We start from the raw sequence: 13655 nt of genomic DNA on the forward strand, positions 1-13655 counted from the left end.
TTACATAAAACATTGAACCAGATTTTTATTAGCTTAAATATGATATTGTGATTTTTGTCGAAGTTTGTTTAGCAATTAACTATACTTCAAAGGGAAAGTTCTCTTTACCGTGCTTTCCTCTTGAGTATCAAAACTATGGAAACAATATTTTATCCTCTTTTAAGATGTTCCTTTCATTCTCAATTTTTCCTCGCTGTTTCTCAGTCCTGATCTTTGGGGTCATTTCTGCCCCATGGATCTTTAATAAACTTTAGCTTTTGGTGCTTGGTATGATGGAAGCTAATGCCCATTAGTTTTGACTAGTGAGGATGTGCCAATTTCATGAGTGTTGAAAATGGATGGCTTTTCTAGTCCAAACTGTTGAATCCATTCTTAACAGCTGGGGCATATTTTGAATAAGTTGTACCCCCATGAAAAAAGACTCTTTGTCGGAGTTTTCTTGTTAAAGTGCTAAGTAAGCTCCGCTATACAGGATCTGAGAAGAGAAACAAGTGTAAGTGTCTCCATGACCCATTAAGTACTCACATGGAGGTGAGTTATATTATTCTATTTTTTATCTGCTGGAACAAGAAGGTGCTTTGGTGATTTGTGTTGCAAAAACTCGCTCAGACTACTTTTTTTTTTTTTATTCCTACCTTTAGGGTTCCAGATCAGTTTTACCAAACTTAGTGAAGTAGGGTAGGTGCCAAAGTTTTTGTACTCTTTATGGTATATTTCCAGTAGCCTTAGTTGATAAAGATGGTTTTGAATAAGATTGCAGTCATTTACCTTAATGAACACAGTAATAGTTATTATTTTGTTGAATGTTATGAAAAGCTCTTAAATACCTGAGTTAAAACCAATTTGCCATTATTTTTCTTTTTAAAGAAAAATTTTTGGCCGTGTGGGTGGCTCATTCCTGTAATCCCACTGCTTTAGGAGGCCGAGGCAAGAGGATCACTTGAACCCGTGAGTTAGAGACCAGTCTGAGTAATATAGTAAGACCTGATCTCTACAAAAAAAATAAAATAAAAATTAGTCGGGGTAGTGGCACCCATCTGTAGTCCTAGCTGCTTGGGAGGTTTAGGTGGAAGGATTGCTTGAGCCCAGCAGTTTGAGGCTGCAGTGAGTTATGATCATGCTGCTGTGACAGAATGAGTCCCTGTCTCTGAAATTAAAAAAAAAAAAAAAAAAAGAATAGAAAAATTAGTGGTTAAATGGGTGTCAATCAGATGTTGATAAAATGCCCAGAGTACAGGTCTTGGTCTGTTTTTCTGGTGTTATGGCTAGTTCTAGACAGATTTTATTCTGCTGATTTCAGGTGACCTTTTAAGCCATGACTTAGAATTGAATTTTCACATATCTCTGTTTCTTTAGATGAGTAAAATGATTTCTGTATAGCCTTATATTAAATCTGAAAAGCTGAGATTCTGTTTTTTTGTCTGTTTGTTTGTTTGTTTTTTTTGTTAGGTACAGGTCATGTTCAACTTTGGGCCCTGCCTCCTGAGGCATGTGGTTTTGCTCTTTCGTGAATGGGAGATGGTTTTGTCCTCCCTACTAATTCTCAATACAGTTTCGTGTTGTAGGTCTCGATGATACAAGCTCTTTCTTTTACTGTAGCTGGTACATAGATGTCATAGATTTGCTCAGAGGCTGGAAACTAGGATGTACTTTGGACAATTGTGTAAAGTATTTTGGGCATTGTCTAGCTCTGAAGTATACATACAATATAGTCTGCAGCTGAACTGTCCAGTATGTTAGCTAGTAGCTACATGTGTTATTGAACACTTGAAATCAGTCTAGTCCAAATTGAGATAGATTGTATATTTAAAATACATATTGGATTTCAAAGATGTAGTATAAAAGGCGGGGTGTGGTGACTCACAGCTGTAATCCCAGGCCGAGGCCAGGAGTTCGAGATCAGCCTGGACAACATAGTGAGACCCTGTCTCAAAATAAAAAAATTTAATATAAAAGAAAAATGTAAGATATCTTATTTATAATTACAGTGATTAATGCTGAAATGAGAGTATTCTAGATATATTGGATGAGCAAAATACACTACTAAAATTTACTTTTTTCTTGTTACTTTATTTTAATATGGTTATAAAAAAATTAAAATTATACATGTGGCTCTCTTTTGAGGATGGCATTATATTTCCATTGGACAGTGATGATCTAGAGTGTTTTTGCTATTGTACATAGCTCATGATTAAAGATTGTTTTATATCCTTTCTGCTTTATTTATTTGGTTTTAGAAATAGAGTCTCACTCTGTTAGCAGGCTGGAATGCGGTGGCCAGATTGTAGCTCACTGCAGTCTTGAACTCCTGAATTCAAATAATTCTCCTGCCTCAGCCTTCTAGGTAGCTTGCCACCACTCCTGTCTAAATTTTTTTTTTTTTTTGTAGAGAAGGGGTCTCCCTCTGTTGTCCAGGCTAGTCTCAAACTACTGGGCTCAAGCAATCCTCCTGCCTTGGCCTCCCAGAGGGATCATGGGTGTGAGCCATCATGCCTGGACACATTTTTGCTTCAAAAGGTCAATAGTTCTTAGCCACCAGAGGTGTTCAGGCATAAGTTGAATGAACTCTTGGTAATGATCATTTATTCATTCCTGTATTAATTCATTCAGCAATATCTATAACATACTAATTTTCCCAACACTGTACTATACTCTGGGCCAACAGACATAAAAGACACGTTTCCTGTCCTTAAGAAGCTCATCTTCTTGTGGAGGTTGTGAAGATGGGATTCAGTTCAGTGCTTATAAAGGTTCTTAGATGACCTTCATGATCCTTTCCAACCCATTGCTCTGCAATTTTTGCATACCTCCTAACTACTTGTTACCCAGAGAATTTAGAGAATCAAGGACTTAAGATATTTGCAGATCACAGTCATTTCCAAAATTTCTTAGTCTCTTTTCTATCAGCTCTTTTTGTATTTTTTAATGTAGTCTCCACATTGTAGACACTGTGCTTCTGTTCTCCATTCTTTCTTCTTTGAGTAACTTCATTATTCATAATAAGAAATGCTTTCTTATTTTGTGTAAATATGTTCTTTCATCTCTGGTTTCATCTCCCATTATTAATATTTATAAGGTTGCTTCATTCTGAGTGATTTCTTAGATTCTCAGGTTACAAGCAGTGGTATGTTGGTAAACTGGCTCTGTAAGTAAAAAGTATTTGCTGATTTCCACGGTACAAATACTTTTACCACTGCTGATTTGGGCTCTCAAAATTTCTGAATATTTAACAGTTGACTCTTGAGAGCCTATATAAGACAGTGCTAGGATACCAGTGAAACAAGCTCTTTCTTTTAACATTTAATTGTGGATGTTGATTCTAGTTTTCTTAAACTTAATTTTTTTCCTACTGTTTTTCTGCAAAATAAACACTAAACACAAAATAAACAACAAGTCCCAATTGCTCCTTCTATTTAAATATTCATTCATTTAGTTTTTCATTCCAGAACTATTTATTGACTGCAAATTCTTCCTATGGTCATAGTTGTGGATTTTTATAATCACTGTATAATAGCTGTATGGTTCAGTCAACTAGTATGCCAGAAGTCACATTTAGAAAGATAGAATTGTGGCCAGGCGTGGCAGTTTGAAGGTTGAGGAGGGTAACCTAAGATGAGGGTGAGCGGGAAGAACATGTGACTTGCAGATGTTCAGGTTCTGTAGGAAGAGCCCAGTGGCTACTGGGGAGCTCAGGGAAGATGGGGCCAGATACCCCCAGGCCTTGTGGCCACAGTAAAGATTTGAACTTTTCCTTGAGAGCAATGGGAAGTCAGTGAGGGGTTATAGCTGAAGAGCGATCAGATTAGATTTGCCTTTTAAAAATATCGCTCTGGCTTCAGTGAAGAAAACCATTAAAAAGTCTAAGAGTGGGTGTAGGAAGGCAGTGGCAATGGAATTGGCAAGTGATGCATTCAAGAGATATTTAAGAGTCAAAACCAATGGTGCATAGTGAGGGATAGGATAAGGGGAAAGAAAGGTGAGACTTCTGGCCTGTAGCTTGAAAGAGTGTGGGAGCTTTTACCCAGACAGGGAGCGCTGCAAGACTGGATTATCATTGCAGTTGTTTTTTTTGGAGTGGGAGCAGATTCAAGAGATTCTTCTTACACAGTGAGTCTGAGACATCTTTAAGACACCCAAATGGAAATGCCATGTAGGTGGTTGGCTGTACTATTTTTGAAGCTTTAAGAAGGAGTTTGTGCTAGAGAGATTTGAGGGTCATTGGTAGATAGATGGTAATTTATGCAGATGTCTAGGGCAATGATTGTCAAAATATGTGCCCTTCTAGCGGCAGCCTCAGCTCCACCTGGAAACTTGTTAGAAATGCAAATTCTCAGGCCCTGCCTTTGTCCTATTGAATTAGAAACTTGAGGTGGGGCCCAGCAGCCTGTGTCTATGAAACTATCCAGGTGATGCCAATACACACTAAAGTTTTAGAGGCCCTGGTCTAGAGAGAGTATGGAGTGAGAAGAATTTTGGTCTAGAGTTGAAACTTGAGAAGGTTTGACTTTTAAAGACTGGGAAGTGAAGGATGACTTTGCAAAGGAGGTTGGAAGTAGTGTTTAGAGGGTAGAAGGAAAATCCAGGAACCGAGAGAAGAGAGCAAAGTAGGGAGTTACTTGTTGCTGACGTATTAGGTAAGATGATCCATGCACAATGTTCTCTGGGCTTAAAATAAGTAAATCCAGACAGACAGAAAATAAATTAGTGGATTGCCAGGGGCTGGAGGAAGGAGAATGGGGAGTGACTGCAAATGAGTACAGAGTTTCTTTTTGGGGTGGTAAAAATATTTTGGAATTACTGGTGATGGTTGTACAACATTATGAATACACCAAACCCCACTGAATTGTACACTTTAAATGGGAAGATGAGGATGGGCACGGTGGCTCACGCCTGTAATCCCAGCATTTTGGGAGGCCGAGGTGGGCAGATCATCTGAGGTCAGGAGTTTGAGACCAGCCTGGCCAACATGGTAAAACCCCATCTCCACTAAAAATACAAAAATTAACCAGGCATGGTGGCAGGCACCTGTAATCCCAGCTACTCGGGAGGGTGAGGCAATCGCTTGAACCTGGGAGGCAGAGGTTGCAGTGGGCCAAGATTGCGCCAGTGTACTCCAGCCTGGGCTACAAGAGTGAGACTTCATCTAAAAAAAAAAAAAAAAAAAAAAGGAAAAGGAGTAATTCTTTTTATTATTATTATTATTATTATTATACTTTAAGTTTTAGGGTACGTGTGCACAACATGCAGGTTTGTTACATATGTATACATGTGCCATGCTGGTGTGCTGCACCCATTAACTCATTGTTTAGCATTAGGTATATCTCCTAATGCTATCCCTCCCCCCTCCCTCCACCCCACAACAGTCCCCGGTGTGTGATGTTCCCCTTCCTGTGTCCACGTGTTCTCATTGTTCAATTCTCACCTATGAGTGAGAACATGCAGTGTTTTGTTTTTTGTCCTTGCGATAGTTTGCTCAGAATGATGGTTTCCAGCTTCATCCATGTCCCTACAAAGGACATGAATTCATCCTTTTTTATGACTACATAGTATTCCATGGTGTATATGTGCCACATTTTCTTAATCTAGTCTATCATGGTTGGACATTTGGGTTGGTTCCAAGTCTTTGCTATCGTGAATAGTGCCACTATAAACATATGTGTGCATGTGTCTTTATAGCAGCATGATTTATAATCCTTTGGGTATATACCCAGTAATGAGATGGCTGGGTCAAATGGTATTTCTAGTTCTAGATCCCTGAGGAATCGCCACACTGACTTCCACAATGGTTGAACTAGTTCACAGTCCCACCAACAGTGTAGAAGTGTTCCTATTTCGCCACATCCTCTCCAGCACCTGTTGTTTCCCGACTTTTTAATGATGGCCATTCTAACTGGTGTGAGATGGTATCTCATTGTGGTTTTGATTTGCATTTCTCTGATGGCCAGTGATGATGAGCATTTTTTCATGTGTCTTTTGGCTGCATAAATGTCTTCTTTTGAGAAGTGTCTGTTCATATCCTTCGCTCACTTGTTGATGGGGTTGTTTTTTTCTTGTAAATTTGTTTGAGTTCATTGTAGATTCTGGATATTAGCCCTTTGTCAGGTGAGTAGATTGCAAAAATTTTGTCCCATTCTGTAGGTTGCCTGTTCACTCTGATGGTAGTTTCTTTTGCTGTGCAGAAGCTCTTTAGTTTAATTAGATCCCATTTGTCAATTTTGGCTTTTGTTGCCATTGCTTTTGGTGTTTTAGACATGAAGTCCTTGCCCATGCCTATGTCCTGAATGGTATTGCCTAGGTTTTCTTCTAGAGTTTTTATGGTTTTAGGTCTAACCTGTAAGTCTTTACTCCACCTTGAATTAATTTTTGTATAAGGTGTAAGGAAGGGATCCAGTTTCAGCTTTCTACATATGGCTAGCCAGTTTTCCCAGCACCATTTATGAAATAGGGAATCCTTTCCCCATTGCTTGTTTTTGTCAGGTTTGTCAAAGATCAGATAGTTGTAGATATGCGGCATTATTTCTGAGGACTCTGTTCTGTTCCATTGGTCTGTATCTCTGTTTTGGTACCAGTACCATGCTGTTTTGGTTACTGTAGGCTTGTGGTATAGTTTGAAGTCAGGTAGCGTGATGCCTCTAGCTTTGTTCTTTTGGCTTAGGATTGACTTGGCGATGTGGGCTCTTTTTTGGTTCCATATGACCTTTAAAGTAGTTTTTTCCAATTCTGTGAAGAAAGTCATTGGTAGCTTGATGGGGATGGCATTGAATCTATAAATTACCTTAGGCAGTATGGCCATTTTCACGATATTGATTCTTCCTACTCACGAGCATGGAATGTTCTTCCATTTGTTTGTATCCTCTTTTATTTCATTGAGCAGTGGTTTGTAGTTCTCCTTGAAGAGGTCCTTCACATCCCTTGTAAGTTGTATTCCTAGGTATTTTATTCTCTTTGAAGCAATTGTGAATGGGAGTTCACTCATGATTTGGCTCTCTGTCTGTTATTGGTGTATAAGAATGATTGTGATTTTTGTACATTGATTTTGTATCCTGAGACTTTGCTGAAGTTGCTTATCCGCTTGAGGAGATTTGGGGCTGAGACGATGGGGTTTTCTAGATATACAATCATGTCATCTGCAAACAGGGACAATTTGACTTCCTCTTTTCCTAATTGAATACCCTTTATTTCCTTTTCCTGCCTGATTGCCCTGGCCAGAACTTCCAACACTATGTTGAGTAGGAGTGCTAGGAGAGAGGGTCCCTGTCTTGTGCCAGTTTTCAAAGGGAATGCTTCCAGTTTTTGTCCACTCAGTGTGATATTGGCTGTGGGTTTGTCATAGATAGCTCTTATTATTTTGAGATACGTCCCATCAATACATAATTTATTGAGAGTTTTTAGCATGAAGATTGTTGAATTTTGTCAAAGGCCTTTTCTGCATCTATTGAGATAATCATGTGGTTTTTGTCTTTGGTTCTGTTTATATGCTGGATTACGTTTATTGATTTTCGTATGTTGAACCGGCCTTGCATCCCAGGGATGAAGCCCACTTGATCATGGTGGATAAGCTTTTTGATGTGTTGCTGGATTCGGTTTGCCAGTATTTTATTGAGGATTTTTGCATCAATGTTCATCAAGGATATTGGTCTAAAATTCTCATTTTTTGTTGCGTCTCTGCCAGGCTTTGGTATCAGGATGATGCTGGCAGGAGTAATTCTTTAGAGAAATCTTGTTTTAAAGAGGAGTCCAAACTGGGTGGAAGCTGAAGGAAGATGTGGAGCTGGGAAAATTTTGGATGGCGTGTTCTTTTTAGAGCTAGTAGGGACCTGAAAATGTTTAAATTCTGTTGGAAAGGATCCAGAAGAAAGATAAAGAGATGATCAATGGTGTTGAATAGTGGTATAACCTGAGAGTAGGAGGGGACTTTTGGGGCCAATACTCTGCTGTTTTCCTAACTCCCGACCTCCATTTCATGTTATAATGCAGGTGAAAAAAATTCCTTAGAAAGAATCTTCCAATTCCAAGTTTGAACATCATGTGGGGCAGGTATCTTTTTGCCTCCTAGGGCCAACCATTCTATTTCGAGATGGTCCTGACTATATTGGTGAGTTGAGGAAAATCAACAGGGAAAATTGACTTATAAAATGGGAGGGAATGTTGCCTCTTAAATGGACTTTCAGTCTTATTTTAGTCGTTTCCTTTATCTTCACTTCCAGGATAACACAGTGCTGCCAATTCCTAAGCCTTTTGAGACTTACCTGGTATTAATTGTGTTGGTTATCAGTTTTTTTTTTTTGGAGATGGAGTCTCCCTCTGCTGCCCAGGCTGGAGTGTAGTGGTACTATCTTGGCTCACTGCAACCTCTGCCTCCCAGGTTCAAGCAATTCTCCTGCCTCAGCCTCCCGAGTAGCTGGGATTGCAGGTGCCTGCCACCATGCTTGGCTAATTTTTATATTTTTAGTAGAGATAGGGTTTTACTATGTTGGACCAGGCTGGTCTCAAACTCCTGACCTCAGGTGATCCACCTGCTTCGGCCTCCCAAAGTCCAGGGATTACAGGCATGAGCCACTGTGCCCAACTGGTTTTCAGTTTTTTCATTGTCAGTTTAGCATTCAGTTTTCTTGGTCTTCTAACTTATTTACCACTCATCTAAATGATTTCTAGCTTTCAAAATTTTATTGTTTTGTCTCTTCTCTTATTCTCCTAGTCTTTGTTGGTTTCCATTTAAAAAACAAAAGCCTTTAAAAATTCACCTTTTGGTCAGGTGCAGTGGCTTACACCTGTAATCCTAGCACTTTGAGAGGCAGAGGTGGGTGTATCACTTGAGCTCAGGAGTTCCAGACCAGTCTGGGCAACATGGCGAAACACCGGCTCTACGAAAAATACAAAAATTAGCTGGGCATGGTGGCTTGTGCCTGTAGTTCCAGCTAATTCAGGGGCTGAGGCTGGAGGATCAGTTGATTCCAGGAGGTGGAGGCTGCAGTGAGCCAAGATCGTACCACTGCACTCCAGCCTGGGTGACAGAGTGAGACCCTGTTTCAAAGAAAAAAAATCTCCTTTTAGTGGGGTTTGGTAGATGCATGGGTTCAATCTCCCATCTTTATCTTCTCTCTTTTTCTCCCCCAGAGAATATACAACATGTTTTTGTGTCCCTTCACTGTTATAGTATTCTCCTGTGACTATGTATGAGCCACATGCCACTAATAAGCCATTTCTTTCTTGTCCAGTCTTTGGGGCGGATTTTGGGAACCTGTTGGCATTATGTGGCTGTCATGAGGGTTAAATGTGCTAATGCATCTAAATTACCTGACACAGTTGGTACTCAAAAAAGGCATGCCGTTTCCTTTTCTCAATCTGGAGGACATGACTAAATTCTATTGCATTCCTTATTAGATTTCAATTTGTAAACTTCTGTGTGCCTTTTCAGCCTGTGGTGATTGACTTGCCTAGTTCTGTCAGATGGCATATTAACTTTCTCTCCCAGCTTTGGAGGCCTGCAGATTTGACCACCGGGTCACCAGAGCTCTCCTTTCAGTCACACTGGTAACAATTGTGGCTGTGATGGGGTAGGAAGTATCATGAAAGCCTCACCATACTTTGCAGACATTCAGAAAGAATAGGCCTGGAACTTTTTCTGGTGGCTTACATTAGTGACATTGTTTAGCTGAGTCTAGGGGTGGGAAGAGATACTTGAAAGAATAAGGGATACCTCTACTTCTCGTAATTTTTTTTTACTCTTTTTAAATATAAAGAAATTTTTACCCCCTTTTAAAAAACGTAAAGCAGTAGTTTTTAATCTAGGGTTTGTGGAGAGAATTCAGGGAGTCAGTGAACTTAGATGAGAAAAAAATTATCTTTATTTTTACTGACCTTACCTTATCAATTACAAGGTTACATCCAATTATAAATGTTGTAAATGAACTGTAGTAGCATTAGCAATATAAGTGACAATTTAATATCACTTACAGTTATTATTTCTTAAAATATTTATGCTCATTCCTTCCTCAAAATTATAGTAGCAGTTATCAGGCTTGCCACTAGATCTTGTTATATATTAATTTAAAAAGTGCATTTTGGGGTATTGAAGATTTGTTTTTTAGTATATTTAAAATACATATTTAAACTTTATTTAAATGTAATTGAAATAGTTTTCTCTTAATCCTAGTTTATGCATTAAAAACATTATTCTGAGGAAATGGGTTCGCAGGCCTCCTCAGGTCGCTGAGAGTCCATGGCACAGAGACTCTGAACCCCAAAGACAAGTGTCTGCAAAGGAATTTATGGTTTTTATATAAACTAATATTTTTCTTAGATCCCTAGTCACTCTTTTCTGTGGCATAGCCCATTAAAATTTGCTTTCTAACATATAGTTTACATTTTTACAAGATATTTGAAAAGGGGGCTATTTTATTTTTCGCTGACATGTGAGTTCAGACGATACTTAAAAACACAAAAACAAAGATCCCTCCTTTTGAAATGAGACTTAAATATCTGGAATAATTGAAGTTTCAGGACTTAAGCATTCTGTTAAGTTGCTTTGCTAACTTCCTAGTTTTATGTTAGGCTTTCGGGATGCTGAAACTCAGGGATGATGAAGTTACATTTTACTTCATGGCTTAGCAGCCATAGGTTCAAGTGACCTTGGATGGTTGTAAAAGTTGGTTTTATGTTAATTATACCTTAAAGCCCTTAAAGGTCTATTCTCCCCTGGGAACATCTTCTGGCCCCTTCCTGATGGCTGCCATATGTGCCTTTGACTTTGTCTAGATAGGTGTCTGCCTGCTCTGTTTCTTGGGTCAGCAGTAGAGGCTGGGCAGAGAGCCTGGAGCCTTGAGGTCAAGTTTCCTACCTCGGACACCTTGGAACACTGTAGTGTTAAAGCTCTGGTGCCAGTTCTTGCTTAACTGACCTGAACTTGATACTTTAGTTTTATGTTGCCTAAAGCAGGTCTGCTAAATTGCTCTAAAAACTTAAATAAAGTATGAAGCACTCAATTTTCACCACAGTAGGTTCCCACTCCTTTTGAAGGAGTACTTCATGGTGCATTAGAAGCTCTCGTGGCTCCCAGTGACTCAGAGGAGATTGTTTGGAAGCCTGACTACATTTTCCTGTTTTCTTTCTTTTCTTTTCTTTTTTGTAGGGGAAGGATGGCATTTAATCCATGAAAACACCTGCTAGGTTCTGTTGGCCTACATACATTGTCTCTCTTATCTTTTAAGCTTGTTTTTATCATATTCCTGACAGGAGGTTATTCCTCTGCCAGAATACCTCTTGCAATGATGAATGTTTTACTTAATCAAACAGTCCAATTCACTGTTAATAATAAGAATAGTCATAATATTTATGAAGTGCTTCCTATGTACCAGCCACTATATGAAGGACTTTACATATTTTAAAAAACACAATCTGACAACAGTCCTATGAGTGATAGCTGCTATCATTAACTTCATTTCACAGATGAGGAGACCAAGATTCAGCATAGAGGTAAAATAACTTGCTTAAGTTCCTGTGCAGTTCCTGGTCGAATTGGAAGTGGAACCAAGGCAGTCGGACTCAGGAACGCAGGCTCTTAAATCGGCCTTGGATTAAAGCAATTTCAGAAGTGCTTCAGTTAAGTGTGGTAGTTAACTAGTAGGATCTAATGTATTATATAAGTTTACCATGTTGATAGCTGTGAAGCCAAACAAGCACATCTCCAGCTGACTTTGGTATTATATTTTATTATTTGAATGTTCTAAATGCAAGTTTTTAATGTTGAGTTTATTTATGTTTATAGGGATGCTTCCTTTGGAAATTGCACTTACAATCTCACCATTCTCGACTGTTTGCAGGGAATCAGAAAGGTAATAACAATTCTCCTTGCTGTAGTTGACACAGTAGTTTAAAAAAATATGAGAAAGGAATAATCTCAACATCCTTATTTGTTGTTGGAGGGAAGAAAGGGGAGCCAGTAAGTAGAAGGCTTTTCACTTCTTGAAGGATGATTGATTTGTAAAATACAAACACCAGGAAAAACTGGGAGGAGGGAGTGGAAGGGGCCTTTCTTTGTTGTTTAAACTATTTGTGTTCCAGGGCAGATTTATCACCACTATCAGCTGCAGTGCCTGTGACATTGCTTTGTCACATGCTTAGCTTCATTATCAGGCTTGATCTTGGTGTGGGAGAGTCAGGAAGTTATCTAAGCCACTGTGCTCCTCTGCTGCTTGGTCCCACCCCAGACCCACTAAAACAAAAACTCTGGGGGTGGAGCCTTGCGGTCTGTATTTGAACAACCTCTCCAGGTGATGTGATGCACTCCAAAGTTTGAGAACCAAGTCATAGTTATTTAATTATTTCTGTATATAATGGAGAAGTTAAACTAGAAGATTTCTGAGAGCTCTCGGAACATGTTTTAGAAACATTAATTCACAATCTGAGAAGTTATACAAGCTATACTGTAAATTCTAATAAGGGCTCAAAGTACATAATTCCATCTCGAACATATAACCGTGGTTTATTATCAGTCAGGAATGTACATATTACATAACCTATAGATCATAGGACATACATAATAATGTCACATGGACTATAAATATATTATCAGTAGCAATTCTAGTTCATTTATCGGATGTAATATAAAACTGATTTTTGCTGTGTTTTGAGTTGAGAAAATTGGTGTGATAAATGTGCTACCTGTTTTATACATGGTTGTTTCTATTTCATTTAGAATGAATTTAAACCCTATCAAACTTTAAAATAGTTTTCAAATATTTTTCTTTCCACTTAAACAACTACAGTGATACCCTAGCCCACTCTTGCAACAATATTGCCAAGACGCACTTCCAGTAATGCCAGTTAAGAACTTCTATGGAGACATTACCCAACATATAACCATTGGTTATAGCATTTGGAAAATATGCCTGAGGGAAAAAATAATTTATTTATCGTCACTATTATTATTTTGCCTTTTTTACCATCTGGTACAGGCCATTTGTTTTATAACACTTAAAAAATTTAGAAAGAGTTCACACTGGAATATCGTTGCCTGTAATTATGGTAATTAGTAACTCAGTATAGAAAGTTGTGCCATCCTTCCTGTTGTAGAGGAAAGGTACGTAAACTTGTTTCATCAAATATTGGGGTTAACTCAAAGACAAATGAGATTTTGGAGGATCTGATAGATTGTGCAGCATGTCTTTAAGTACCTGAGACATTTCCTGTAAGTTCATTCTCTTACGTAAGGCACCATGTTCTGGGCTATTTTTGTGTGGCAACGAGTAGTACCATTCCAAGAACCTATACAGAGTATGGCCACATTTTTGCCTTTTTAGGGAGCACATTTCTCTGATTTTAATGTATTGGCATTGTCATAAGTATAGTTTATATTCCATGTTATGTGGATATAAGCAAACCCTTTGAAAATACAGAGGAAAAAAAAGTGAATCCTTCAGAGTGTATATATTTTTCTCACTTTTTTGTCTGGAAAGGTGCATATGGATGAACTCAGTTTTTTTTGTTTTGTTTTGTTTTAGAATGGACTAATTTAAATAATTTGTTCTGCTTATTCTGTAGGGGTTGTTTAAACCAGTGTTATCAGAATTTTGCGTTTCTAAGAATCACCTGGGAAGCTATGCTGAAAATGGTGATCCTGGGCCCCAACCACAGAGAATATGATTTAATACTTC

General features: G+C 38.6%; 1 protein-coding gene across 5 annotated transcripts in view; it reads left to right on the forward strand.

Moving 5' to 3' along the window:
* Nucleotides 1–13655, forward strand: part of CDC14A (cell division cycle 14A) — a 179649-nt gene that overhangs the window by 86604 nt on the left and 79390 nt on the right. For all 5 annotated transcript variants that reach the window (XM_063625594.1, XM_063625593.1, XM_063625591.1 and 2 more), the window contains one exon: nt 11768–11834. In XM_063625594.1, the coding sequence (XP_063481664.1) occupies nt 11768–11834 (67 nt within the window). The remainder of the gene's footprint in view (nt 1–11767; nt 11835–13655) is intronic.

The sequence above is a fragment of the Symphalangus syndactylus genome, chromosome 12 (genome assembly GCF_028878055.3).
Source record: "Symphalangus syndactylus isolate Jambi chromosome 12, NHGRI_mSymSyn1-v2.1_pri, whole genome shotgun sequence".
Classification (NCBI taxonomy): Eukaryota; Metazoa; Chordata; class Mammalia; order Primates; family Hylobatidae; genus Symphalangus; species Symphalangus syndactylus.